The sequence below is a fragment of the Sander vitreus genome, chromosome 11 (genome assembly GCF_031162955.1).
Source record: "Sander vitreus isolate 19-12246 chromosome 11, sanVit1, whole genome shotgun sequence".
NCBI lineage: Eukaryota > Metazoa > Chordata > Actinopteri > Perciformes > Percidae > Sander > Sander vitreus.
The window spans coordinates 13,113,547-13,140,672 of record NC_135865.1 but is presented as its reverse complement, the minus strand read 5'-3'; the positions used below and the strand labels follow the sequence as shown (position 1 = coordinate 13,140,672).

At 39.9% G+C, this 27,126-nt stretch overlaps 1 protein-coding gene across 3 annotated transcripts; it reads left to right on the top strand.

The window, feature by feature from the left end:
- The first annotated feature begins 3,274 nt into the window (after positions 1–3,274).
- On the top strand, positions 3,275–26,843 carry ptprna (protein tyrosine phosphatase receptor type Na). 3 transcript variants are annotated; one of them, XM_078261681.1, is made up of 24 exons: positions 3,275–3,604; positions 7,151–7,201; positions 11,107–11,217; positions 11,900–12,011; positions 12,214–12,361; positions 12,686–12,887; positions 13,079–13,231; positions 13,423–13,548; positions 13,901–13,935; positions 14,022–14,284; positions 14,419–14,505; positions 15,448–15,527; positions 15,719–15,783; positions 18,530–18,739; positions 19,253–19,519; positions 19,633–19,780; positions 19,908–19,981; positions 20,531–20,608; positions 20,918–21,037; positions 21,389–21,555; positions 22,374–22,427; positions 22,596–22,660; positions 25,518–25,591; positions 25,753–26,843. In XM_078261681.1, the coding sequence occupies exons 1-24, from the start codon at positions 3,529–3,531 to the stop codon at positions 25,822–25,824; spliced, it is 2,838 nt and encodes a 945-aa protein (XP_078117807.1). In that variant the 5' UTR covers positions 3,275–3,528; the 3' UTR covers positions 25,825–26,843. The 3 variants fall into 3 exon arrangements, with proteins under 3 accessions (XP_078117807.1, XP_078117808.1, XP_078117806.1); XM_078261682.1 differs by having other exon boundaries at positions 13,076–13,231; positions 19,256–19,519; XM_078261680.1 differs by having other exon boundaries at positions 13,076–13,231.
- The last annotated feature ends 283 nt before the right edge of the window (positions 26,844–27,126 follow it).

Below are 27,126 nucleotides of genomic sequence, written 5' to 3'. Positions count from 1 at the left end.
TTTACTGACATGTCCTAGGATAAATATAACTGATGACAATTAAACTCTGATATCAAATGAAAATGAAAGAAAATGTACCAAGTACTACTACCACCACCACTACTACCAAGTATTACTGGAGGATGTTTTTTTTTTTTTTTTTACATCTTTTGAAATAAACCTTTTTTAACGTTATGCTACTGTCCCAAAACAATTTTAGTTTTTACAAATGATGTATGTTCCTTATTATCAGATTGTCAGGCCCCCTTCCAGAACCGTGACTTTGCTTGTTCCAATGCCAAAGGCCCATGTGGTAAGATCCCTGAATAGACAAGACTCCACCAACAATGAATTCACATCTAATGTTGTGTTCAGCTATGAGTTTTAGAGTCATACTTTAAAACTGTTGCTCCACACGATTTCCCATTCCATTGCACTCATATACCAGAAATGATGTGGGGGCTTTTCACTGCCACAGATGATGTGAAATGACCTGATATGAGCGTGATGTGACTTGACTGTATAATATTCTGCTATGACTGGAGCAGTCATCCGGGAGTTTCCCAATTGAAGACCACATCATCAGCACAGCACAGAAAATGAGCTACCTACTAGTTGCCTAACAACCCCACACACAGGAGCAATACCTGACCTGTAGCCTAAAAAAACACACACTTAAATTAGCATCCATATCCCGGCACGGCTGGGAAAATAGTTATCACACAGACACACGCATGCACCAAGTCTGAGAATATCAACAGTACATAGTCAGCCATGTCATGATTCTATTTTGGGAATAATGCAATATTGTAATATAAAAATATTAGCAGTAATTTCCCCAACTTTGGATTACAAAAAGCTAATTAACCCAATAGTGTTATCTACTACAGATCTATATGTGATTGCTTTGCCTGTTTCCTTTAAAAAATATGACAGAATGAGTTGGTCAGAGAGCATTTCATTTCCAATTAATTTGATTTTAAAGCCCAATCCTCCCTCTCCTTTTCACAATGAGATATTATCACTGCCATTCATCCTGCCTGGATTTACGTTTTAGTACATTTTCTGTACTACAATGACATTTATAGAGCCATAATTGTGAAAGTTCAATCTATTCTGTCAACTTAAGGGTCGGGTATTTGGGGTAGGGTGCGGGGCCCTCTGGCCTGTGGAATGCCAGGGCAGTCATGAGCCAAGCAGTGTGGATGACATGATGTTAAAATGGCATGATGGGAAATTGTTTGCGGATCCTTATTTAACCACCAGACATGAGAAACTAAGATATGGAGGCAATCTGCGTCTTAATAACACAGACAACATTACAGACACCTCTATATGATTCTGTGTTAGGATGAATAAACAGTAAGTTATACAGTCACAGTCTTAGTGTATATTAGATCTGGAAGCTGCAGAATGTGATAATAGTGGCGGTATAATAGCAATAGTGAGAGAGAGCAGAGTGAAAATGGTGAAAATCCTATGATGTTTTAATGTGATTTAAATAGTATATATAGGTAAAGGCTGTTCAGCTGGTTTCATCCTTCATAAACACTAAATGCAAGTTGCCGAGCAACCAACCAAACACGCATAAACACATGCCAATGAGTTGAGCTGTCACACAAGAGTGACACAAGGATGAACGGATAAGAGTAAAGGAGTGAGGAAGACAGAGGATTAGCCATATAGGCAGCGTGTGTGTATGTGTGTGTGTGTGTGTGTGTGTGTGTGTGTGTGTGTGTGTGTGTGTGTGTGTGTGTGTGTTTGTGTCTGTGTGTGTGTTTTCACATTGTTGATTGCATGCAACCATGTAACATGGAAACATCTTTATAGACATCTTTTAAGAGTAAACTTGTTTCAGATCTATTTTAGGTCTATCTTAGGAGAGATATGATTTCAAAAGCCATCGACAACACAATGTGCCTGAAATAGCAAGCAGTGGGTGTCGAATCAAACCATGTGATTCATAAGTCATACTAGATAGAAAGGCTACTTCCTGTTTTAGCACAGCCCAGATGCACCAGACTTCTGTCAGTAAAATGAGCACTGTTTCATGAGAGAACAATGCACAACTTAACATTCAGTACAAGTAAACTCTAGCGATGCTGATCCCGTGACATCATCAGATTGGATGTTGCCAAGGATAGGATCACTGAGTGAATATCATGGCCAAAGCCAAGAATCTGGTCTTTATTGGGCAGTCTGTACATCTGTTAGTTTGCTTAAATTAAAAAGCAAGTATATTTTTAGTACTCTTTGGAAAGCTCCAGAACTGTTTTTTCTTTCAAATTGTATTTTTCATTATTTTACATGTTCAGAGTTTCCTAATTTCTACTATAATTAGTAATATTTTCTAGCCCTATTATTCTCCAGAATAGGGTGCTGTAAATGTGTGGCCGGCCATAGACTTCTTCACCTGTTACATCGCACAGCTGCCAGCATGACAACAGATCTGAATGCACATAGTGTAATCAGTGCCATAGACACAAGAGGGAGCAAGAGGCCAACTAGACAACAACATGAACTGCTGTAACACCACTATGGCTCTCTGCCATATTCAATGCAGTTCCAATCAGGAAGGCTCAAATAAGATAAATAATAAAAGAATGGTACATTAAGTTTGGTCATTTCTAAAATGCTAGATTGAGAGTCAAATATCTATCTATGATAGATCTATGATAAAGTATTTTTTGAACACCAAAGTTGTCACAATTGTCAGGACACTGGGAATGTCATAACACTGGTAGGCTAATGTCAGTTTAGTTTCCACATATTGGATCTTGGTGCACTCACTGGTAAACCAGTAAGACCACATGTGTTGATGGTGAACGGTGAATGGCTGAGGTGAACTGAAGAGACTACTCTGCGTGCATATGTAGGGCCTTTAGGCATAGTTCTTTGAGATATAACTCTTGTTCCCATCCTTCCTTCCGTTAATCGGATTGGGGGGGAAAGACAAAAATGTTACACTGTGTAGCACATTTTTGTTTCATCACCAAATAAACACCAAGTCAGCTTAAAACCAGTGTCTAAATGTAAACATCAGCTTAAGATGTGAGACTTGGATATGTAGGCTACCTGTCCTGTGCACAAGCCGTATTATGCATTTCCCACGTTGTGTGTGCACGCGTACCTTTGTGATTAATGAATGCATGACGTCTGTGAATAGGTGGAAAATAAAACGTATCGCTAGCCGTGATGACGTACATCGGCTGCAGGTTGACTCCCTCTGAGAGCTCCCTGCTTCTACAGATTGTAGCTACGCTATTTCCGCAGTCGTTCATTGGCGAGTCGATACTACGTCGCGTGTTCACATCCTCCTCCACATCCTCACGCCCCGCCTTCACTGTGAGGAATTAGTTGTTTTTTTTCAGCTATTCATTTATATTTTTCCGTCACATGGGCTCTTGGGGTGCAATGTGAGCTGTCGACACTGGCTTCAGCTCGTTTGAAAAAGATGGGGATTTAAAAAAATAAAAATAACTGGGACCAAAGGGACTTCGCATCTTTTCTCTCTGCATCTCCTCCGCTGCTGGGAGACTTCAGAGGACCATGCAACACCTTAAGCCATGGCGAGCTTTGCTCCTTTTAACCGTGTTGTGCCAACCCGGAATCTCAGATAAATACGGTAAGATGATAATGGAAGTGATGGTGATTATACTGATGATGGCACGGTCCTTATCAGAGAAGCACGGTCATATTCCAGTAATATTCCCACAGGTAGGCTACATGGTGTGTCTAAGTAAAGCTAATGACTTCACGGTGATCTCATCCGACTGTAGGATACGTTATCCTCTGTGACATCGCTATCATGGTCCTGTAATATTCCAACAGAGACACATTTATAGATCTCTATATGTAAGTGTCATTCTTCCAAAATAAACTGTAAATGATTTGTCATAGAGAGGGTGGGTGGGTACTAAATGTAGATAATGAGATTTAACTGAGGCAGGGGGAGAGATGGAGGATGCGAAGAGTGATAGGGAAGAGAAAACCTGGGTCTATAGTGAGTGTTTTTTTTATTTTCTGGTAGAGCCTGGGATCATTTAGGACAATTATGATCCATGTCATGCCACCGACCAACACTCCTAATGCTGTTATTGGCATTATGTTATCATTTGTAGTCCTTTCTATTGAGAAGGAAGGAAAGCCACACAATTCAGTTGGGGATACATGAATAATGGCCAGGCTAACATACAGTACATGATCGTTTTTATGTTTTAACCATAAAAAAGAGACAAAAAGTTATGCACCACTACATTTTATATGATATCATACACTGAAGACAGAAAAGACTGCTTTTGATCAGAGATATATTGTAGATTGCATATTCTCTATTGAGAAATAAATGAAAAAAATGAATAAAGAAAACAAGTTAAGTGAAATTGTGTTTACTGATATCTGGAAAGTGTCAATGTCAAATTTCACTCTCAGCAATAAAAATGTCTGTGACATTAGCAGTCGTGGCTGTTTGAATAGTATTGACAGTGGCAGCAGTAGTAGTTTCAGCTTGACTATTTTATATTGTTAATTTCTAAAGTTAGAGTGATTTAATTGTTTTTCCTTTTTGTAGAAGGATGCAATAAACCGGCATCATTTGTGATTGAATCAATGATGCAACAAGTGAATTGTTACATTGTTGTAAACAATTGAGTACGCTTTATTTTAGACACCTAAAGCAGCTCATTGTGATAGCAAGGGATGTTAGAGTTTGATGGACTGTGAATAAAATATTTTTAATACCCCTCCAACTCGGTCTGCTGTATTGTCATATTATTGAAACTTAGTTTTGAACACAGAACATTTACAAAACATCTATCAAAACAAGCAAAATTGAACATAAAATGTTGGATACATGCATAAAAATTAAAATACTGGTGATTCTGTGCGTGATTATGTGCTGCTTGCTATTACAAATCATTCATCATTGCAAAAAGTTATGAGAAATTACAATTGCATTTTAAAAAACCCTTACAATGAATAATGGACAGCTCAATGGGAAGCCATTCTGCAAGTGCCTGAGATTTCAGCACCATGGAGAGAAACCAGCAACCACTGTTGCTTCCCTTTGTCCCTTCATCCATTAACGCCTCATTGCTTCCATCTCTGTTCTTTCACACACCAGTCCATCTGTTCATTTGATTAGCCATCCATCCATAAGTCCGACTGTCCATCCTCGCACACGTAGTATGATGTTTATGTTGGAGCTTGAGGGTGGTTGTCCTGTTGCTATGAAAAACACGTATAATAGGTCAAGTTTCTCCTAAAATTGCTCACCAAACTTATGAGATTCATTGAACCCATTGTGCTACATTTTACCATGCTATGGTGCACATTTTTTTTCCCATTTGAAATTAAAATAATTGTTCTTACAAAAAAAATTGTTTTTTGCTGTTGCTGCCAGCCCGACTGTTGGATGCTAGGATGCTTGGAATGTTAACTTCTTCATCAAAGTTGCATTTACAGTACCAAACCAAAGTGTACAGGAAATTAAAATGGATGGAATAGAAATAAGTTTCCAGCCCTAGAAAATAAACAGTAAAACAGTCAAATTAAACAGTTGAAGTATTTTTGTCATTTGTTTCTTGGATTTACATTCATGTTGCTTGTTGGCCTAACACTACCAGATGTCCTTTCCTGGACAACCAATCCGTGTTAGATGACTAACATTGGCATTTACGTACATTATTATCTTGTCAACATTGTGGTAATGTGTATGTCAGTCCCTCTGCAAGCCCCTGTGTGTTACAATTACTCAGATACCTCATTATTTCCCCTGCACATTAAGGTTCACTTAATATTCCACAGACTGTAGAGCCCAGGTCTCTAAGAAAATGGGTTTTGCATGTAGTTTTGCAAAACAGCACCTTGACACTCTATTGTTGTTTTTACAGTAAGAAGTCATCAAATGTGTGTGTAAGACTGAGAGTAAGATTTGATCCAAATAATTCCGAGTGAAGCGAAATTCCAGAAAAGTGATTACTGCCCCCATTAGTCATTAAAATATAGCCTCAGGTTTTGAAGATAATTAAATAAATAAATTTGAGAAGACATCACAGAAATACAAGACACTCACTTGCACTGTGTGCACATTGTGTGTGTGTGTGTGTGTGTGTGTGTGTGTGTGTGTGTGTGTGTGTGTGTGTGTGTGTGTGTGTGTGTGTGTGTGTGTTTTTCTCTTAAAAGACTCTAAGGGTGAGTCACTGAAGCTACTGTTAGGTTCTGCGTCATTTCATTGAAAGGTTGAGGAAATAGTTTTCAATCTTCTCTATCCAAGTTTATGTTCAGGTAAACATTCAATTCATATCCATTCTGCCAACCAGCTACTCATCTGCCATGTTTTGCATTTCATTTGGAATAGTACATCTCTCATTTCCTCATATACACACATGCAGACACATACTCCATACCATTTATTCACTTGTTTTTGTCTTGTACATGCAAACAGAGACAAAACGTGATCCTAGAGTAGTAGCAAAAAGTGAGCTGTGACGTGAAAGAGAAAGACAGACAGACAGAACAATCCATGCATATTCTGCTGTGTTACATTCCTATCTATCATCAGCCAGCTGCTCCTTCCCACACTACCCTCCAAGGTCTTACTCACCATTAAAAATGAAATGTAAAGGAATTACCAACTACAATACTAGTGACAACACTGTTCAATTACAAACCAGTTAACAAATCAGCATAACATTGTAGCCCCAAAATAATCTTGTCCCTCTAACGGATCAGTATTTCACAACCACAAAATTTAGGTCAATGTTTTAGCTTCCGCCATGCTTATCAAAGATATATGTAGAAGCACTGATAGCCTGTCCAACCTGTAACACATTCTGATGATGTCTATGCAGTAGCAAAACTGTCCAAGTGAAGATTGAGGGAGCTTTTAAAATGTACTTTATATAAAGGTCTTATAAATGATAAGTGCAGTGTGGGTTGGCTTTGACAATGGGAACATTAAAATATGGAAGACAGGGTGTGTTTTACCAACCACTGTCCAGTAGTACATTTGAAGTGATTATATAGAGTAAACCAGGGTTAGGCTCACTTAACTGCGTTCTCATTTCAACCCTCTAAATGTGAGTTAAAGCAGTCGTTGCCATGGAAATTACTGTGAACGATTGTTGTACTTTGAGTACCTGTTAGCCATCTCTTTGTCTTTCTACCTCAGGTTGCTTGTTTGAGAGAAAACTGTGCACAGGGGATCAGTTCTGCTCAGATGGTGAGTACACACACACACACACACACACACACACACACACAATCAAACAATATCTCTCTTGAGCTTTTAAGGCAGTACTTTATTAATCCTTTCTGTACTTTTACAGCATATCAAATCATTAACCTTGCAGCTGGACGCACACACACACACACACACACACACACACACACACACACACACACACACACTGTATGCAACTGGAAGCACGCTAACACAAAGACTGAGTGACAATTTACAAACACAAGTCAAGGCTCTTTCCTCTCTCAGCCCAATGTGTCTATCTCTCTCCGTCACCTGCCCCTCTCCCTGTCCTCGTCTTCATTTCAGCTAGCCCCTCCCCCGCTCTACTGTCTCCATAGCAACACTGACATCACTGTGAGGTCGACACCCCCACAGTTGTTGTGGAAATAGAGTGATGAGTCACTGACGCACACTTACGCACTTCTCTGTGGAAATTGCACTTACGCACACGAACAGCCATTGGCCGGAACACAGAATGGATCAGCGTACTTGCAGCTCAGGAGCAGACTCAGGCGCAGAGGCTGTATTTATGCACATCTGTGCGTCTGTGGATAGAACATGGGAGCCTCAAAATAAGCTGCAAACAATGTTTGTTAGAAACAAACATACTAATTAATATATATAATAATATATAATAATAATTCTTTTGAAACCTCCACAGTCTCCATAGATACATACAGGTCTCCTCCTGGTGACTTAAGCAGCTGCTGTGTTGTGTTTAGATTAGGAGGTTGAAGAGGTGTGACTGCATGAGTAACATTAATGATTATATTAATGATTTTACTTTGCACTTTGATGTTTTAATTTGCTTTGTTTTTTTTTAATCGTTTTCTAACTGCTCTTTAATGTTTTATGTAAAGCACTTTGAATTGCCCTGTTGCTGAAATGTGCTATACAAATAAAGCTGCCTTGCCCTGCCTTACGTCCAAGGCATCAAAAATGTTCATATTAAATAGCATATTTAGTAATTTATCTAAAAATAATTTTTGGACCATCTCACAGACAATGCAGACATGCTGCATTGAAAATATGTGGCAGTTATTGTTAATATTTCTTTTGGTTTATCTTTTCACAGGCAAATTTAACATACATTAGAGGTATTTATTTATTACTCCAAAGTTTTTGAAGCAGGCTTGTTTGCTGACGTACCAGGAGTTGAATGGGAGTATCAATATCAATTTTGTCTCTCTGTGTTGATCGATGTAGAGACTGAGCCGGTACAGGAGGTAGCGGGAAGATGAATTGTGTGCTGTGTGTCTTGGTGTGCTATGTGGAATGCATATCATCTTTTAGGTGCTCTCAGCAGTTGTTTATTTGTGTCTTTTACAGGATGTGTGGCTGGCCCTTATAGACTTGGCTATATGCCAGACAGATTAAACGTTTTTCAGGTTGTTACTGTCACACTATTTTTGATACATTTGGCAGAAGTAGTGGAGTGTGCAGTATTAGACACCGTTGGGGTCTTTCCACCGTTTTCACAGCTCTCAAAGACAGTCAGTGGTGGAGGTGTTGTTGGCCTGTTTGTGGTGCTGTGTAAGGTCATTTATACATGGACCAACGTCACATTAATGTTGTTATTGCAGGCTTTGTAAGCCTGTAGAGTATGTTAGAGTGTGAGGCCTGTGTTAAACAGGTTAAGGTCATACATTGTGATCTGAGTTCTGTGTGCACAGGTGTAGCACCCTGACCATGTCAACCAGCTGCTCCTTGAGGTGCTTACTTAGGGGATACCAGGTCAATGTACAACAGGAATCCAGCTAGCCAACTAGGGGAGGTTTGGTGGGTCTGTTGTAATAGGCCACTGTAGCACATGCACATCTTAGTGCGGCGCTCCACACAGTGTTTATGTCTTTAGTTTGATTGGCTTGGCTAATTGACTTTACTGTGACTTCACACACTTTTCTTCCTCAGGCTTGCACAACTTTCACCTACTGTAGAATATAGCACAAATGCTTGTCATCACAATTCATTTACCAATAAATATTTGCATATTAGCATTTTTGCATATTACATACATTGCATTTCTTATACATGTAACAGATATCCCCCGTCCTAAGATAATTACTACGGTATGTTCCCTGCACAAAAGTGATATCTACAGAAATAACCCAAGCTCCCAAAATACTCCCAATCCAATCAAGCCATGCAGTTTGCTGTCTTCTCTCCATTCATCTTCCAGTCTTCCTCCTCATGTTTCTCTTCTTTCAGCCAGTTCACCACCAGAATAACAGCTACTGTACTGCCACTCTAGCAGTGCAATGCATTGCCAGGATACAATAGCCTATGTCACATCACATCATCGACATCAACTATTTGTAATTTGATTAAAGGTTTCACTGACTGGGATTAATATTGTGGGGGAAGATGCACAAGTTTGTATCTGTATCTCTAGTCAATATTCTGTTAATCTTCTCAGACTAAGGATCAACTTGGTTAACACTTACACAAGGATAAGGCATTTACCTGATTGTATACCCACCCACCTACAAGGAGTTAACTCTGCAAAACAGAATTTAATTAAAAACATGTCAGTCTATTTACTCTTCAAAACGTTGAGTAGCAAAACATAATCTGTACTGTTTCCTATAACAATATATAAACTACATAAATGTATTAATCCTCACTAATCTTTTCAGTATAACAATTCACTGTTTTACAGTGGCAGGTTGGGTTGTGTGAGATTTAGTCAGTGTAGTGAAAGACTGTGATGACTCATCAGTGCGCCAGTTAAGATTTATTCCCGTCACATCACAGTCTGACTTTTTCTTCAGAAATATCTTCATTTTTATTCACTGAGATTTCAGAGATAGATTCAGGCCTTATGCCACTGATGTGACATCAATATTGATATCTCTAAATAAAGTAGGACATTTAAGATTCTCAATATCTAACTCACTTGTTTACGTAACTTACACTTTGTGGTGGACGGCTACTCTCCTGCTGAATCTTTTATCTGATGCTGAAGCAGGACACTAAGTAGGTCAGAGGTTTTCCAGTACGCCTGATTCCCTGGTTCCAGCCGATTTTCATTGTGGCTTATGTAAAAAAAAAAAGTAAATTGCTTACCCTGACATTATGCACAGAATTGGTACATCTTTTCATGTACTGCAGATGTTGAGAATATAGATTCATTTGTGATCATGACATAAGAACAATTAACACACTAACACTAACACTAAAAATAATACTGAGCAAATGATGATTGATCATTTCTGTTGCCATGAGGCTGCCTGCAGATTAGCAACTATTTCAAAGGAAATTTTCTAAAGCACTGGACTGACAGTGGCAGAACCTTGTCAAAAGCAGTGGCAAGCAGTATAAGTGTGTGGGCTGTACTTCAAGGCTATGACTCACTGCTGTGGGCTAGTGTGCTGTGTGGAAGTGCAGTCAGGTAGGTGTGCTACATAAGAGTTAGGGGTATTATTACAAATGAATGTACCATACCTCAAGGACAGCTCCGTGAGATATTGGTGGTTAAAATGTGAACAGCTTTAGCTAAAAATCACAGAAAATAAAAACTTTAATAAATGCATTGTTACATTATCAGAGACTGTATTTTCAAAAGGCATTTATAGGTAGCAGGTGTTACTCTGTTCTATTCAAGTAAGTAAGTGTGTCCCCATGAGCTTGCATGGACAATACCTGAACCCTGAAACTGAAGCACTTAGTAAATGGAATTCAGCCATCAATAATATTATTATTATTATTATTTACACCGGTGTTTTTCCTCCTTATTGTCTGTAAACTGTGCTAGATTTTAGGCCAGAAGTCAAGCGACTACTGGCAAAATAAGGGTTACAAATATGTTGTAAATGTTGTATATATAATATATATGTTGTGTGTGTGTGTGTGTGTGTGTGTGTGTGTGTGTGTGTTTATTCCAGATGGATTGTTCGGTCAGTGTCGTAGCTCGAAGCAGGATCTGGTCCAGTACCAGGTGTCAGTGCCTGTTCTGAAGAGAATGCAGGAAGTCCTCAAACAGCTCATGCTGCAAGGTGAGATGACACATAAAAATCATCAATAGCATTATTTAAAAAAGCAAAAAATGTTAGAGTGAATACCCCATTGCTTCTAAGTTACTGTATAGTCAAAGGTTTAAACAATAAAGTTGTTTAAGGTGTGTGTGTGTCTCTTTCGGGGCTCATTTTAACTGTTTTTACATGAATTACATTCTGTATTATATCTGCATTATTGTACATAGAATTTAAATTTCAGTCTTCTGTCACGTGTCAGTCTAATTCAAAGGAAAGAAAGTCAATGCAAAATAAAATATTTTTAAAACAAGACTAAGAGTCTATAGCCATGCTAGCAGCTCTGTGAGGTTGTACATAGACACAGCTGTTCTGTAAGCTAAATGCTAACGTCAGCATGCTAACATGCTCAAAATGACAATGCTAACATTCTGATGTTTGGCAGGTATAATGTTTACCATGTTCACCCTTTAGTGTACCATGTTAGCATGCTAGCACTAACTACAGTAGTACAGTGCAGTAACATGTACAGGCAGAAATCCAAGCACTTAGCATTCTTTAATTGCTTTGTGTGTGTGTGTGTGTGTGTGTGTGTGTGTGTGTGTGTGTGTGTGTGTGTGTGTGTGTGTGTGTGTGTGTGTGTGTGTGTGTGTGTGTGTGTGTGTGTGTGTGTGTGCGTGTGTGTTTGTGTGCATGTGCGTGGCAGGTCTTTCCTGGCAAAATGACATCACTCAGTATATCTTATCAAAGGAGCTGAAGAGAGTTCCCCATACTACCCACCCCTCTAAGCCAAACTCCTCTTCCTCCTCTTCTCATTCGTGAGTACTCTCCAGTTACAGTGATATTTATTGAGGAATGTACATATTACACAACACAAATAAGTCAAAGGACGGAGTCAGAGGCATCTATTCATTTCACCCTGAGTCTATTTATTTCCCTCGGGACCTATTCCCTTATCCTTTCCTCCTCTCAACCCCTGTGCCATCCTAATCCTCTCTTTGTTTCTCTCTGGGTTGCCAGGTCCAAACAGAACATCCCCCACCACCACAGCCCTAAGTTGGGGTCCACACCTTCTGGTGGCAACTATGTGGACTACATGATTGTTGAGCCTCCTCAGTCCCCACTACACATGCAGACAGCCTCAATGGACCCATACCAATACCACCAGGTACACACACATCATTAGCATCCAAAGGCAGGTGTGTGTGTGTGTGTGTGTGTGTGTGTGTGTGTGTGTGTGTGTGTGTGTGTGTGTGTGTGTGTGTGTGGCATATGTGTGGTTAAAACAGACAAACACAAATTAAATCCCAACTCATAAAACAATAGGACATCACAATCTAGAGTTAAACCCATTGTATATCATCCTAGATGGTAAATACATCAGAAAACGCAGAAACATGAATAAATATAATGCATATGACATATTAAACCTTAGATATCACACACACATCCAGACAGTACTAAATCAGCGTGATATCTCTCCTAATTCCAGCATAGATATCAAGATGATGTGGAGAGATCACTCATTGGAGCAGGAGCCGGTTATGCCCGCCCCTCTTCAAGGTCCCAGGCCAATCAAAGAGAGCGAGAGCGAGAGCGAGACAGGCAGCTGCTACAGGAAGCCTTGTCTCTGTACCTGGCATCTGCGGAACCCTCTTATCGCCACCGAGGGGCAGCTGCCATGGCTCCTGCAGGTAAACAAAAATTTGTTATTTTCCTAAATAAAATACACAATAAATAACCATGACAGATGAAAACATTCAACTTAATTGTTGTCTGGTCAAAAGAATACGGCCATGTAGAGGCTTTTTTAAGCATTTAGAAACATTATGACTAAACAATTCTCTTTAACATCATATGCTATGCTATGCTATGCTATAAGCAGGTCTGCCTTATTATGAGGACCTGGAACTGGAGATACCAGTGGACTATGTGGAAGACTACACCCTAGAGGAGAGACTTGGTACTGCTGGCAGACAGCAAACGCTGCAGAATAAAAAAGTTCCTCAGGACATCAGCACTCTGTCTGGAAACAATGGTGCGGAAAAGGAACTTAATTTGATTCAAACTTAATTTACATGATGTATTACATCATTTCTTCACAACACATTTAAAGAAATGCTTCAACAGATTTAAGCAATAGGCATACTTACGCTGTGTGCATATACAGTACATCCATCCAATTTCTAAATTGGATAAGTTAATGCTAACTTTGCTCTACTGTGTTAGATGGCCTGCTCCAGAGGATGTCAGGAGTCCTGCAGAGGTATGGAGTTGACCCCAGAGAGCTCAGTCAAGAGCAGCTCTACAAGCTAGCCCTCATTCTGCAGCTGATGCGGGCCCAAGACAAAACAGGTCAGTCTTTCAGTAATTTGTAAACTAAATGGAAATACTGAGTCCTCTGTCCTTTCTTTTACACATAAAGGTGGAATTATAAAGCTACAATATTACATTTCAACATCTATATATATATACATATATGAAGGATTAGAAGTTAAAAATCTGCAGCCTACTACCTTTTAATATGACTTTTATACCTTATGATTTTATTCTATCATCCATTTTCTGCCAGTAAAGCAAATATCCCAAGAAAAATACCACATCTTGCTGGCTGACTCTTGCGTAAATGGGGAAAACAATGCTAAAATAAAACTGTGTTGTATTGTAGTATTTGTTTAAAAATATCAGTTTGTCTGTCCTAACGCAGATCCTACTGAGAAAGACCTTATTGCCCTCAAGGAGGTATGTCAACATTCATTGTCAGCAGTGTTCACAAGGAGCAATCATACACCTTTATAACTGACAGGTCTTTTATCATTCCCCCTTAGATGCAGCTGTTAAAAACAGACAGTGTGTCCCATAAGCCGGAGAAGCCTGTCCCTGTTCCCGGTCCCCCTGATGCTCCTGCCCCCCACTCCACCTCAGTGCCAACTACACCTCCAGCTAAGAGCGCCAGTCTCCCTCCTTCTGCCTCCCAGCCTCCGCAGGCCGCTCCTGCTGAAACTGGACAAAGTTTGAAGAAGCAGGGGCTGCCACTGGTTGAGGGTACAGGAGCCAAGGAGGAGTATGGGTACATTTACACCAACCAGAGGTCAGCACTCCATCAAAAGCTTTCAGCTTTCTGTTTATTATAAATAAACTACTTAAACATGAAGTCACTACATGTCATATTACTCACTAGTATAGATAAAACACGTTTAGGATAATTATGTTTTTCATTCGTAGTCCTCTGAGTTTGTATGATGGAGTGAAGCTGTTGGAGCTACTGGCTGATAAGATACACCTGACAACAAGCAGCTTCATCAAAATCAGGTAACACCACCGTGTGTGTGTGTGTGTGTGTGTGTGTGTGTGTGTGTGTGTGTGTGTGTGTGTGTGTGTCAGTGTGTGAGAGAGAGTTGTACATTTTAGATTTTACCCTAAACATTAAGAATCATTTTTAAAGTTTTGAAGCATCTAACGTGTGTCCCTGTGGTGCCGTGTGTGCGTGCGTGCGTGCATGTGTGTGTGCGCGCGCGTGTGTGTTTATTCATGAGAGCAAACTGAGTTGTATCTGCAGCATCAATCCATCATGCATATTTGCATATGATTTGGCTTTGATTAGCATATCTATTAATATGGAACATCACCAACACGGAGCCCAGACGGGTCGGTCCTGTACACACTTGCTCTCTCACTCGCTCTCTCTTTCAAACACACACACACACACACACACACACACACACACACACATACACACACACAGATAAATAAATGCTCGACTTTATCTCCAGGGATAGTATAGTAGTTTGAGGTTATACTAAGCAGACATGATTGCGTAATTGATTGATGTAAGTATGTCAGTGGGCTGAAGCTGAAGTCTGTTAATATAAGTTTATTTGTCCCTGTTTCACATTGGCCTCTCTGTGTGTGTGTGTGTGTGTGTGTGTGTGTGTGTGTGCGTGTGTGTGTGCGTGTGTGTGTGTGTGTGTGTGTGAGAGAGAGAGTTGTACATTTTAGGTTTTTACTCTAAACATTAAGGATCATTTTTACAGTTTTGAAGCATCTAACATGTGTGTCCCTGTGGTGTTATTAGATAGATATTGTTTGATTGTGTGTGTGTGTGTGTGTGTGTGTGTGTGCGTGCGTGCGTGCGTGCGTGCGTGCGTGCGTGCGTGTGTGTGTGTGTGTGCGAGAGAGAGTTGTACATTTTAGGTTTTTACTCTAAACATTAAGAATCATTTTTACAGTGTCCCTGTGGTTTTGTGTTGCCAGTGTGGTGGGCCCTGCGCTGACGTTCCGTATCCGCCAGAATGAACACAACATGACGGCTGAAGAGGTGGCTGCTAAAGCTGGTGAGGCTCAAAAACACACAGACACAATAACACCTACCTACCCACACATACACACAAGTATGAAGTGAAAAGTACGTGGGCAACTACGTGGGTACTGTCGCTCTCACAGTTTCTTCCTTAAATACCATTTCACCAAACGTGTTTTTTTTTTCTCACATCAATAATAATTGTCGTTTTTTTCACCCCATCAGTATCTGAAAAGAACTTCCTGGAGTCTGAGACAGGCCTGAAGATTGTACAGGCGGGAGTGGGAGAGGTACTTGATACACACATAAACAGAAACTCACTTAGCCTCTGAAGAAAATTCCCTTTGTAACCGCTCCTATTACAGTTTTTGCCGATTGCTTACACACTGAAATCAAAAGTATTACACAATTATCAAAACCTTACACTTAAGGGGGCAGTGGTGGTCTAGGGGTTAAGGAAGCAAGCTTGGGACCGGGAGTTTCAATCCCCAGAGCAGCAGGATAAAATCTGGGTGGGGAAAGTGAAAGAGCAGCGCTTGTCCCTCCCTCATTACCACCACTGAGGTGCCCTTGAGCAAGGCCCTTAACCCCAACCGCTCCAGTGGAGCTGCTAAGTGGCCAGCAGATCAGACTGTGGTTGTACTGGGCAGCTTCCAGGTATGAATGTGTAACTGTGTGAATGTGACAGGTTGTCGTTGCAAATGAGAAATTGTTCTCAATCGACTTACCTGGATAAATAAAGGTTAAAAAATAAATAAAAATAAAAATGAGCTAAATGTTGGCCCAGATGTGCACCACTATAACCATAATGTCAGCCTCACACTTTTTGCAAAACAATACACACAGTCATTCGCAAACCACTAAACACACTTGTATACATTAGACACAGAAGTATATCATGATGTCACTTCCTTAAAATTCCAAAGTACTGACTTTCAAATGACCACACCTATAAGCCAATCTGTGAAACACAGCCATTACTACTGTAATTGTACCCTAACTGTTAACCTGTACTGGATACACTATGTTATGTGTGTCTGTTGTTTGCTGAGCTAACAGTGTTATGCACACTACTGTAGTAGCATGAAAACTGGGACATGTTTTGTTGGGATTCTCCATGTTGACATGTTAACTGATTTGGGTATATGGAGAGAAATACATTATATTTTCCTCAGTCTGCAGCATTGGTCTTGTGTAGAGTTTGGTGAATTTATTGTATATTTGCACTTTCTCTGTGTACTTCATTTACAGTACTCATCACTAAGAAGTAGAATTGCTAAAAGGGTTTTAGGTTAGCGACAGCAGTGTGTAACTGGTTGAAACAGAATTAAGTCATATGAAACGTGTGTGTTTCATATGGTAACAAAATATGTTTTTTATAAATTAGTGTATAGTTTTTGCAAGAGTGTTTCATTTTGTAAAGGGTCAGAGGTGTTCTGCTAATTGGGTGTAGTGTTTTAAAAAAAACGGTCCCTGTTTTCAAAATACTGCTTGAGCAATCGAAAAAAACTGTAGTAACATATGGAGCGGTTGTCAAGGCAACAGAGATATAATCACTCCTCTGTATTCCTTACCATTTCATTTAGATCTATTCATGTATGGACCCTCGCTTGACAGATGATCAGACTTGCTAGTGTTAAATTAGATTCTGGCAGACCACCAGCTAGTTACTGTATTTTTTGTATGGATCTACCTTAATTTATTTGTGGCTGTCTTTGGTAGTTACTAAGTGGCTTGATTCTGTATGTTAACCCAGGGATGTTAAGGGATTTGCATCAAGCCGTGTCACTGGTAGTTTGAAATGGTCGTTTGTGAAATGGTTCAGATACACAGCTAGGTGTGTTAGTGTTTTGTGAAAACCCGTACAAATCACCTAACACATGAAGCACAGGATTAAGGACTGGTTCAGATATGGTGTGTTTGCAAACGCAGAGGATATATTTGGTATTGCTCAGTCGGAATATCATTAAATACCATCAAACGAAGGTGTTGAGGAAGAAAATGAACTCAACTTTTTGTAAGAAAAATTACTTGGTGAGCACAAGCACTGTACTGTACTGTGACGCAGCACAAAGGCAGTACATTCATCTCAGTTATAGAGCTTGTTTTATATCCACCACTACACTTGCTGTGCTGTAATATTGTGTGGAGGTGTTTGCCTGTGTGTTTGTTTGTGTGTGTGTGTGTGTGTGTGTGTGTGTGTGCGTGTGCGTGTGCGTGTGCGTGTGCGTGTACGTGTGTGTCTGTGTGTGCCAGAGCAAATCAGCAAGTCTTCACCTCATAACAACCATCATGTCACTTGTTGCCATGGTGCTCAGTCTCCCCCACTCCCACCCCCTACTGTGGCTCCCAGATCCCAGGTGCTATGGCAACAGTCACAGGTGTCATTAACCTCATTATTTGCTGTTCAAACAAACAGCATGATTCCAGGCCTCTGACTCATCGCCTGCATCTCAAACTTTGTGTATAGAGATCGATAACGAAATTCCCTTTAGACTGACTATCAGGATAACACACACACACACACACACACGCACGCACGCGCACGCACGCACGCACGCACACACACACACACACACACACACACACACACACACACACACATACATACACCAATTGGATTCAGGGGCTGCTGCATATAATTGGGCAACCTAGTTTTAAAAGATAGAAAAGATGATGATGAAGAGGTGGAATGACACACTGCTGTCTTTTTAATTGGTTTCTGGTTCATACTACCTTGACTTCTCGGACCTCTGTCTTTAAAACTCAACATCAACCTCTCGCTGAGCACACCTTGCTGTCATATACAGTTACATAGAACAAATTGTGTTGTTCAAATGAAACGAGTGACCTTTAAATGCTAGTGGTGAGGGCAGATTCCCTGGGTAGCTTAGCTTGGGTTGACTACTCTCAAAAGGCGAGATGTCAACAAATGGAGATAGCACTTATGTGAATAATAATCTTTTCTTTTCTTTGTGTTCCTTGCCCCTTGCCCATATTACTCACTGCTCCTTATGATGTTTTTTTCCACCCCAGAGGACGGATGCACGGGGCCTCCCTCAGGTAACCAGGGTTTCCCAGGGCTCCAGTGGCACAGTCATCACCCTTGTTTCCATGGCAGTCGTAGGAGGCGTGCTGGTGTTGGCCATGGCTGTAGCTTGTCTCAGGCACTACTCTCAGCAAGTGGCAAATGGCAAGCTTGGACTGGGGCCAGAGGGAGGAGCAGAAACACACTTTGACTACCAGGTAGGGCAGCATAAGAAGATTCAGGACTGAGGAAAGGCCATTTTGTATAAAATCCCAGGTTTTGTTTGTTTGTTTGTTTGCTACATACATACTGTTACATAAGTGTCAATGTCATGACAATATGTAAGAAACCCCATTATGTATGTTTGAAAGGGCAATCTATTTGTGAATTTACATTTGTTATTCAGAGCATATACAGTAGGTCGTAATGAAGAAATTTATTTTTAATCAGACAGAAGAATGACTTAGAATGTTAATGACATGAAATAATCATAATGTCAGTTGATTAACTCAATCATCAGAAAATAATCATCAGTACTAAACAGTAAGTGGCAAAAAAGCCAAGACTTTTGAACGCATTTGTCATCATTTTTCACAATTAGTACATTCACCTATACAGTAACTGATTATTCAATTAATCAGTATTGATAATAATGCATAGTTGCAGCCCTGTTATTTATTAATTACCTTGTTTTCCTGTTCTACCGCTCCCTCTCCTTACTTTCCACTCAGGAGCTATGTCGGCAGCACATGGCGTCCAAAACCTCCCTGTCCCGCCAGGACCTTGTGGCCGGGGTGAGCAGCGGCATGACGGGGTCCGCCATATGCCCGGGTGCTGGCGGTCGAAGGGGTACGGACACGTCTCGCGTCAGCAGCGTTTCCTCCCAGTTCAGCGATGGCCTCCAGCACAGCCCATCCTCCACCCACAGCTCCACCCCGTCCTGGAGCGAAGAACCAGCCCAGTCTAACATGGACATCTCTACTGGGCACATGATACTGGTGAGTTAATCAGAGAGGAGAGAAAATGTACTTTCTGGTGTATAAAAAAAATCATCCTTTACCTCGCCGATATTAACATCCTATATTTTATGTGCATGTTATGTCTCTGTCAGGCTTATATGGAGGATCACCTGCGTAATAAGGACCGTCTTCAGAGGGAGTGGGAGGCTTTGTGCTCATACCAGGCTGAACCCAGTTCAGTAGCTGTGGCTCAAATCCCCAGCAACATGGACAAAAACAGACACGCTGCATCCATCCCCTGTTAGTTCATCAATGTGTCACTGTGATTGTTTCCTATCTTTATCTGTGCTTGTGTCATGTTTATATCAATCATTGATCACCCTGCTAAGTCATTCGTTCAGTGCCTCAATCTTGTTTTCTTTTACAGATGATCACTCCCGGGTGAAGCTGAAGACTGAAGTCAACCCCAATAAACAAGACTACATCAACGCCAGCATCATTGTAAGAATACTTCAAATAATCTAAAACATTTACAGTATGTGATGATATTTATAATTAGTGGTTTGTTACATGTTGGTTTATCCCCTTAATGCTTATACAATATGAGGATATAAATACATTATTATCATGTCTTATGCAAGTTTGATTTAGGTATATATTTGAACTATATATGAAGAATATACTACTATATATTGCTGCTAATACATTTTCATTGTATATGACTTCAGCAAGAAACTAATTAATTCTTCTTCTTTTACAGAGAGAAAATTTGTGAATTGTGAATACTGAAACTATTTGGATGTGTCTTACAGTTACATTCTGTCTCTCTCTCTCTCTCGCTCATAATATGACCACTTAGACCTGATTTAAGTCTAATCTGTAAATTAAATCCATGCCCAAGAGCCCAAAGAAAAGACTTACATAGTTATAACTATATTAATTTTCTGTATGAGATTGAATTGCTCCATTGCTGTAACTCGTATCTTTTTGAGAATCCTCAGCAGGAAAAACCTCTGAGAAACTCTGCTCTCTTCCTTTTTTAACCCATAGGTTGATCATGACCCTCGCCAGCCAGCTTATATCGCCACACAGGGACCACTGCCTCACACTGTCACTGATTTCTGGCAGGTCAATACAGTCTTCCTCTGTTCTTTTTTCTGTCTTACTCACAATTAAGAGGATTTACTTTACTTGCTGTTTAGTGACAAATTAAAACAATGCAGGCCATTGGACCATTCAGTCCATCTGCAGGAAATCTGCCTTGTTATTCACATACTGTACTTATTTTTAATGCGTGTCATCCGTGTGTGTGTGTGTGTGTGTGTGTGTGTGTGTGTGTGCGTGTGTGTGTGTGTGTGTGTGTATGTGTGCGTGTGTGTGTGCGTGTGTGTGCGTGTGTGTGTGTGTGTGTGTGTGTGTGTTATCTCTGACTGGCAGATGGTGTGGGAGAATGGCTGCACAGTGATAGTGATGATGACAGCTCTGGTGGAAGATGGAGAGAAACAGTGCGAGCGATACTGGCCTGACGAGGGCTCATCACTCTACCACATCTATGAGGTTATTTTCCTGTCGTATATAACTCACAACCTTTCATTTTACATTTTTTTTTATAATGCTCTCCTAGTAACAAACATTCAGTGTAATAAGTACAGTTTCCCTGCAGTAGACCTGTTCCCATAATAGTTTTTGTTCAAAACACATATGTACAAAAGAGTGGCAGGGTTATGTTAAATGTTTTTTTATTTAAGCAAGAATACTGCTTTAGGTTCACATGGATGTTTGCCTGACTTTGCAGGGTTGAAATGTTGCATCCATCAACTCACTTTCTTTTACTGTCTTGTCCATACCTCTCTTGTGTCTGCCATTGTCCCTCTCTTTTTTCCCTCTCTGTGTCTTTGTGTTTATCAGGTGAACCTGGTGTCAGAGCACATCTGGTGTAAGGACTTCCTGGTGCGTAGCTTCTACCTGAAGAACCTCCAGACACAGGAGACCAGAACCTTGACGCAGTTTCACCTGCTGAGCTGGCCAGATGACGGCATCCCCACCTCCACGCGGCCGCTGCTCGACTTCCGCAGGTAACAAACTACACAATTGCACGTAAATGTGAACATATCGATTATCCCCACGTGTGCCCTTGATTTCAACAGGTGCCACAAGACTCTCAATATTAAACGCAAAACGCGACAGGGGGTCAGGATGCAGTGTGTGTAATATTGCAATGACTCACTGGTACCCTAACACACCAGCAGGTTTTTATCGTCCTGATCACATTCATCACATCCATCTTTTATTCTCTGTGTCCAATCTTCCCTGCCATTCTGCATGGTGTGTTCCACATTCAATACCCTATCTATCATCTTAGCTCTCTCTCTCTCTCTCTCTCTCTCTCTCTCTCTCTCCCTCTCGCCCAGTGTGCAGGTTGATAGGTTTGTATTTTAACATTTCCCAGTGTCATTTTTGTGGTTTGCAGCTAGTACTCTGGCTCCAGTTGCATAGTCACAAAAATGAGCATTGGAAGGTGTGACTGGCTACTGCAAGAGGGACAGTGAATCTGTGGCTTCCTCTTTACCTATTCCTGCCTGTTTTACCATGTCACTGACGTCCACCACCTCATGCAGTTTTCTATTTGTTCCTGTCCTGACATCCTTTACCTCAATCCTGATCTTACTGTTTTCATCTGTCATATATCTTTCAATCCTTTGTTCTTCTTTCTTGGTCACATTCTGCTATCCTCTCATTGCCTTTGATTGAATCACAAGCCTCAAGCACTTGGTGTTGTATGCATTTATTAGTGTCTTGATTTACGTTTATAATACATTATTTTATAATAAAGCCTTTTTTCTGTTCTTTGTTCTCCTTTCTTTCTCTGCTGTCCCTTGTTCCTGCTTTTCAGGAAGGTGAACAAATGCTACAGAGGTCGTTCCTGCCCAATCATTGTCCACTGCGGGTAAAAAGAAAAAAAAAAGAGTCTAATGAGTGTCTGATTTCTGTGACGCACCGGAATTTACAGAATCATATAATATGAACAATATGTGTTTGGAAAGCAGATTGAGGTAAAACACTTTGGAGAATTAAGTTCAATGCTTCCTTTTTTTTATCTCTCTCACTCTCACAGTGATGGCACTAGCCGGACTGGCGCATACATCCTGATTGATATGGTACTGAACCGCATGGCCAAGGGTGAGTCGCTCACACACACACACACACACACACACACACACACACAATCAAACAATCTATTTCTTGAACTTTTAAGGCAGTGTACTTTATTAATCCTTTCTGTACCTTTACAGCATATTAAATTTAGGGCTGTCAAAATAATGCGTTAATTTTGATTAATTAATCTGAGAAAAAATAACGTGTTAAAAAAAATAACGCAGATTAATCCATTCCATATTGACGTTTGACCCGGAGCCGTTCTAGCCCCATTGGACTGTAAAATGAAGGAGGGAGACGAGAATGTTCTGCCTGGATCATTGATTGGAACATTTACTTGTAAAAATCTTCTTCCTGCCAACCCTGGCTACCGAAATCTGGTGTCACTGATATGTCTGCGCTTCTCTCTGATGCTCTGAAACAGACGATACAGGCAACACAAACACCGCTGCACATGGCGCTAGTTAACACTATACTCAACATCAGCTAACGTTAGCCTACCGCTAGCTAAACAACACAGACGGTGCGTTCAATTAAGCTGGTAAACTACAGCCTAGTGGTGCATTTGAAGTTATTGTAAATGTCTTTCCCATCTGGTGGTTGTTTTTGTCGTTCAACAGCAATTTACTAGTGAAATAAGTTATTGTTATTGTTATACATTATTATTAAATCATTTAATTTTGACCATATGGCCTTAGCAATAAACAAGCTGTTCTTTAATGTCACCAACTGTTGTTTAGTACCCTTTTTTTTCCTTTCTTTTTTTATTTTATTAAAAAGTATCGGTTCAGGCACCGTTAATTATGTATGCGATTCATTTCGATTAATTAATCACAGAGTATGTAATTAATTAGATTACATTTTTTAATCGATTGACAGCCCTAATTAAATTATTAACCTTGCAGCTGGACGCACACACACACACACACACACACACACACACACACACAATCAAACAATCTATTTCTTGAACTTAGATAGAATGCAGGTTTAAAGATTTATTGAAGTTACTGGCCCGGCGGCTTCAAGGCCATATGACAGAACTGGTTCATAGTGACCAGACAGGGTTTATAAAGTCTGGACTTGCTACAGATAATGTCAGAAGACTATTACATATTATAGATGGTGCTCAAGGCTTAAGTTCCCCTACTGCTGTCCTTTGACTTGATGCAATGAAGGCATTTGACCGCCTGGAGTGGCCATTTCTGTGGTCGGTGTTAGAGTTCATGGGGGTCGGCTTGAACCCCTCGGCTTGAATATGATTAAGGTGCTATATAATAACCCAACAGCCTGAGTGCTTACGGGCAAAACTAGCTCTTCTCCCTTTGCTGTCTCGAGAGGATCAAGACAAGGCTGCCCTCTTAGCCCTCTGTTATTCGCCCTTTCTCTTGAACCTCTGGCGCAAGCCATCCGTGGCTCACCCACAATCTCTCCAATTGCCATTAGGGAAACACGCCATCACGTCTCACTTTATGTTGATGATGTTTTATTGTATATAAATAACCCAGTGCAGTGTATCCCACATGTTTTATCAACCTTTGAACATTACGGCAAACTTTCTGGTTTTAAAATAAACTGGCAGAAATCTTTTAAATCAGGCGATGTGTGATGCTCCCATCCCTGCATCTATTCCAGTCACTAAAAGCTTCACTTATCTGGGGATAGATATCTCTTCCTCTATACAGACAATCATTAAAAACAATTTTTGTAACACACTTAACAAAGTTGTGGCGGATCTGGACAGGTGGATTAACCTGCCAAATTCACTTCAGCTTCACGTTAACTTGATGCTCCCCCTTCCCCCGCCCCCTCAATATTGGAGTAAATTACAGTCAGCAATCAACACTGACACACACACACACACACACACACACACACAAACAGCAAAGTCAACATTTGGGGCGAGGGTGGAATTTGTCAAGGCTCATAGGCGCTCAGTGTGTATACTTGTGTTACCTATTGTGGACAGCTGAGGGGGCTATAGTCACAATGTAGTTAAATGAGTCTGCTTATGTGGCATTTGAATTATTCCACACTAAAGTATAGATGAATACATGTATCATTAATGGATGTTGTTCCATAATGGGTAACACTTTAATAACCATCATTAATAAATGGTAAATTGATAGATGATTAATAGTTGATAACATTAGTTATGTTACTGTTAACAAAACAATGAAATGATGATTCCTAATGATATTTATTAATTATCAGTAATGCTGTAATTTATGTTATTTTATTATTAGTTTAGTGTCATATAAAATAATTAGTTTATACATTTAGATAGTTAATACTTTTCCAATGGTGAAATAATTGTTTTGTAAACATCTAAAAAACATTATTTGGATGGCTATTATAAAGTTGCAACTTATGGTTTTAATAATTAGTTATTGATTCATAAGTGTTTTTTTTAAAGCATGAAGTAACATTAATTTGGCCCTATTAAGTCTTTTCTTGGTGAGCTATCTGAATAATGTTTATAGATGCTTTAGAAAGTATTAATCAACTATTAACAAGGTTGCAACTTTATAATAGCCATCCAAATAATGTTTACAAATGACGGTTTACAAATGATTTCTTAAAGGTTTACAAATCATTTGGGAATCATTAACAAATACTACGGGTACTGACTTAAGTTAAATTAACTATTAATTCACCCTTATCTTCACCCTGAAGGTTTATTTTAGTGTGTCAAGGTGATACAAAGAGGGTAGCATAATAATTGTTTTCTTAGTTGTCAGGATGACTTTGTATTTTCCTATTTACATTTTTATAGAGTGCTAAGAGTAAAGGCTCTTAAATTCTGTGGCACCAAAACTCTGGCAGTATACCTCAAAAACTGTGGTCGTAATGCTTTTACTGTTCCTGTTGTTGTTTTTAGGAGTGAAGGAGATCGACATAGCAGCCACACTGGAGCACATCAGAGACCAGAGACCTGGCTTGGTCCGCACCAAGGTACCATAAATCTGTGTTTGCACTATTTAAGCACTTTTGAAGTGGACATCTATCATAATCCAACTGTCTCTCTCTGTCCTATCTCTAACCATCCCATTCACACCTTTCACCCTTGCATTTCCATCTCGCTATTTATTTTCCCCACCTCTCATCCTGATCAGGACCAGTTTGAGTTTGCGCTGACAGCAGTAGCCGAGGAGGTGAATGCCATCTTGAAAGCCTTACCACAGTGAGGACATCCACAGGCACACAGAAAGAAATACTCATGACACACTCGTACGATCCAGTCATGTATGTCTGGCCATCACTGTAAATAGGAATTTGCTCGACCACACTTGGAGCAGTTACTGCTCATATTTTCAGCATGCAGTATTTTACCATCTACTAATTCGCTGGTTTTTTAAACTTTTTGGAACTTAAAAAAAAATAATTTCTGGCAGGATGTAAATATGGACAGAATATCAAATTATTTCACCAGTATGGCACAAATTAGATGTTTGCTCTCTGAAGTTAATTGGACAACAATGAGGCCATCAGAGGTGAACTACAAGGAGTAAAAACTTGCATTTACTCTACCCTCTGCACATTACCTGTGTCAGAGTCCGACCGGATAGAATACACTTCTGTTGATGGTTGGAGTGTGACATTGTTACCTATCTTACTGCCATCTGATTCCATCTTTGCCTCATCTACCCATTTACTGGACATGATGATTCAACAGATGGTTTATCACCAACACTGAGGGTTTGTTCTGTTGAACATTTTTCTCTGCCTAATGTTAAAATAATGTTAAACCCCCTTTACAAACTTATCAAAGACATTCATCTGGCTGATACCCAATACGGTTTCAATCCATTTGAACTCTCTGAGTGTGTTGTTACGTGTCCACCAGAATACTGTATCCTACTGTCTAGTGTGTGTTGATTTCCAGCAGGTTTTTATTTGTCTTTGCCATGACAACATGATTGTTGGCTTTAAGCACTGGTCCTTTTGTAACAGACGCTGTACCTTGACCACTCGGTACACCTCGCCTTGTGTCTCTCTCGTTCTGTGCTCAAAGTAACTCTGTTTGGGTTCTTTTATTGTCTGACTCAGTGTACAACCTTGTGATTAATGTAAATAATTCATCCTGATGATTGTGTTCATTTCATGTAGCAGAGAGATAGAAAATATCTATATAAATGTATTTTTGACTTGACCTGAATAAATTTGTGACGTGATGCAGCAAAAAAAATAAAAAAAATAAAAAGCCTCAAGTGCTCATTTTCAGCACTTGCACTGTTTTGTTTAGTGGTTGTGCTTTTGTTTTATAAAAAGTTCAAGTTCTTCTGTCTAGTGTATTTTATCCATTGATTTGAAATCGATGTATTATTCAAAATAGTGCATCAAAAGTTGCACTTTCAGAGTTTGACATACAGTGCCCCCTGCAGCACAAGGGTGGAACAGCCAAAAACAAAAGTGTATTAGACTGTCAAGGAGATCTTTTTAAACCTCAAATTATATCTTTAATTTATTAAATTCATATATTTATTTGA

Bases quoted from the DNA above. Each gene is read 5' to 3' on its own strand.
- ptprna (XM_078261680.1), top strand. From the start codon at position 3,529: ATGCAACACCTTAAGCCATGGCGAGCTTTGCTCCTTTTAACCGTGTTG. The intron at 12,012-12,213 runs GTGAGTACTCTC...CTGGGTTGCCAG, and splicing joins TCTTCCTCCTCTTCTCATTC to GTCCAAACAGAACATCCCCC. The intron at 14,506-15,447 runs GTAACACCACCG...TTGTGTTGCCAG, and splicing joins AGCAGCTTCATCAAAATCAG to TGTGGTGGGCCCTGCGCTGA.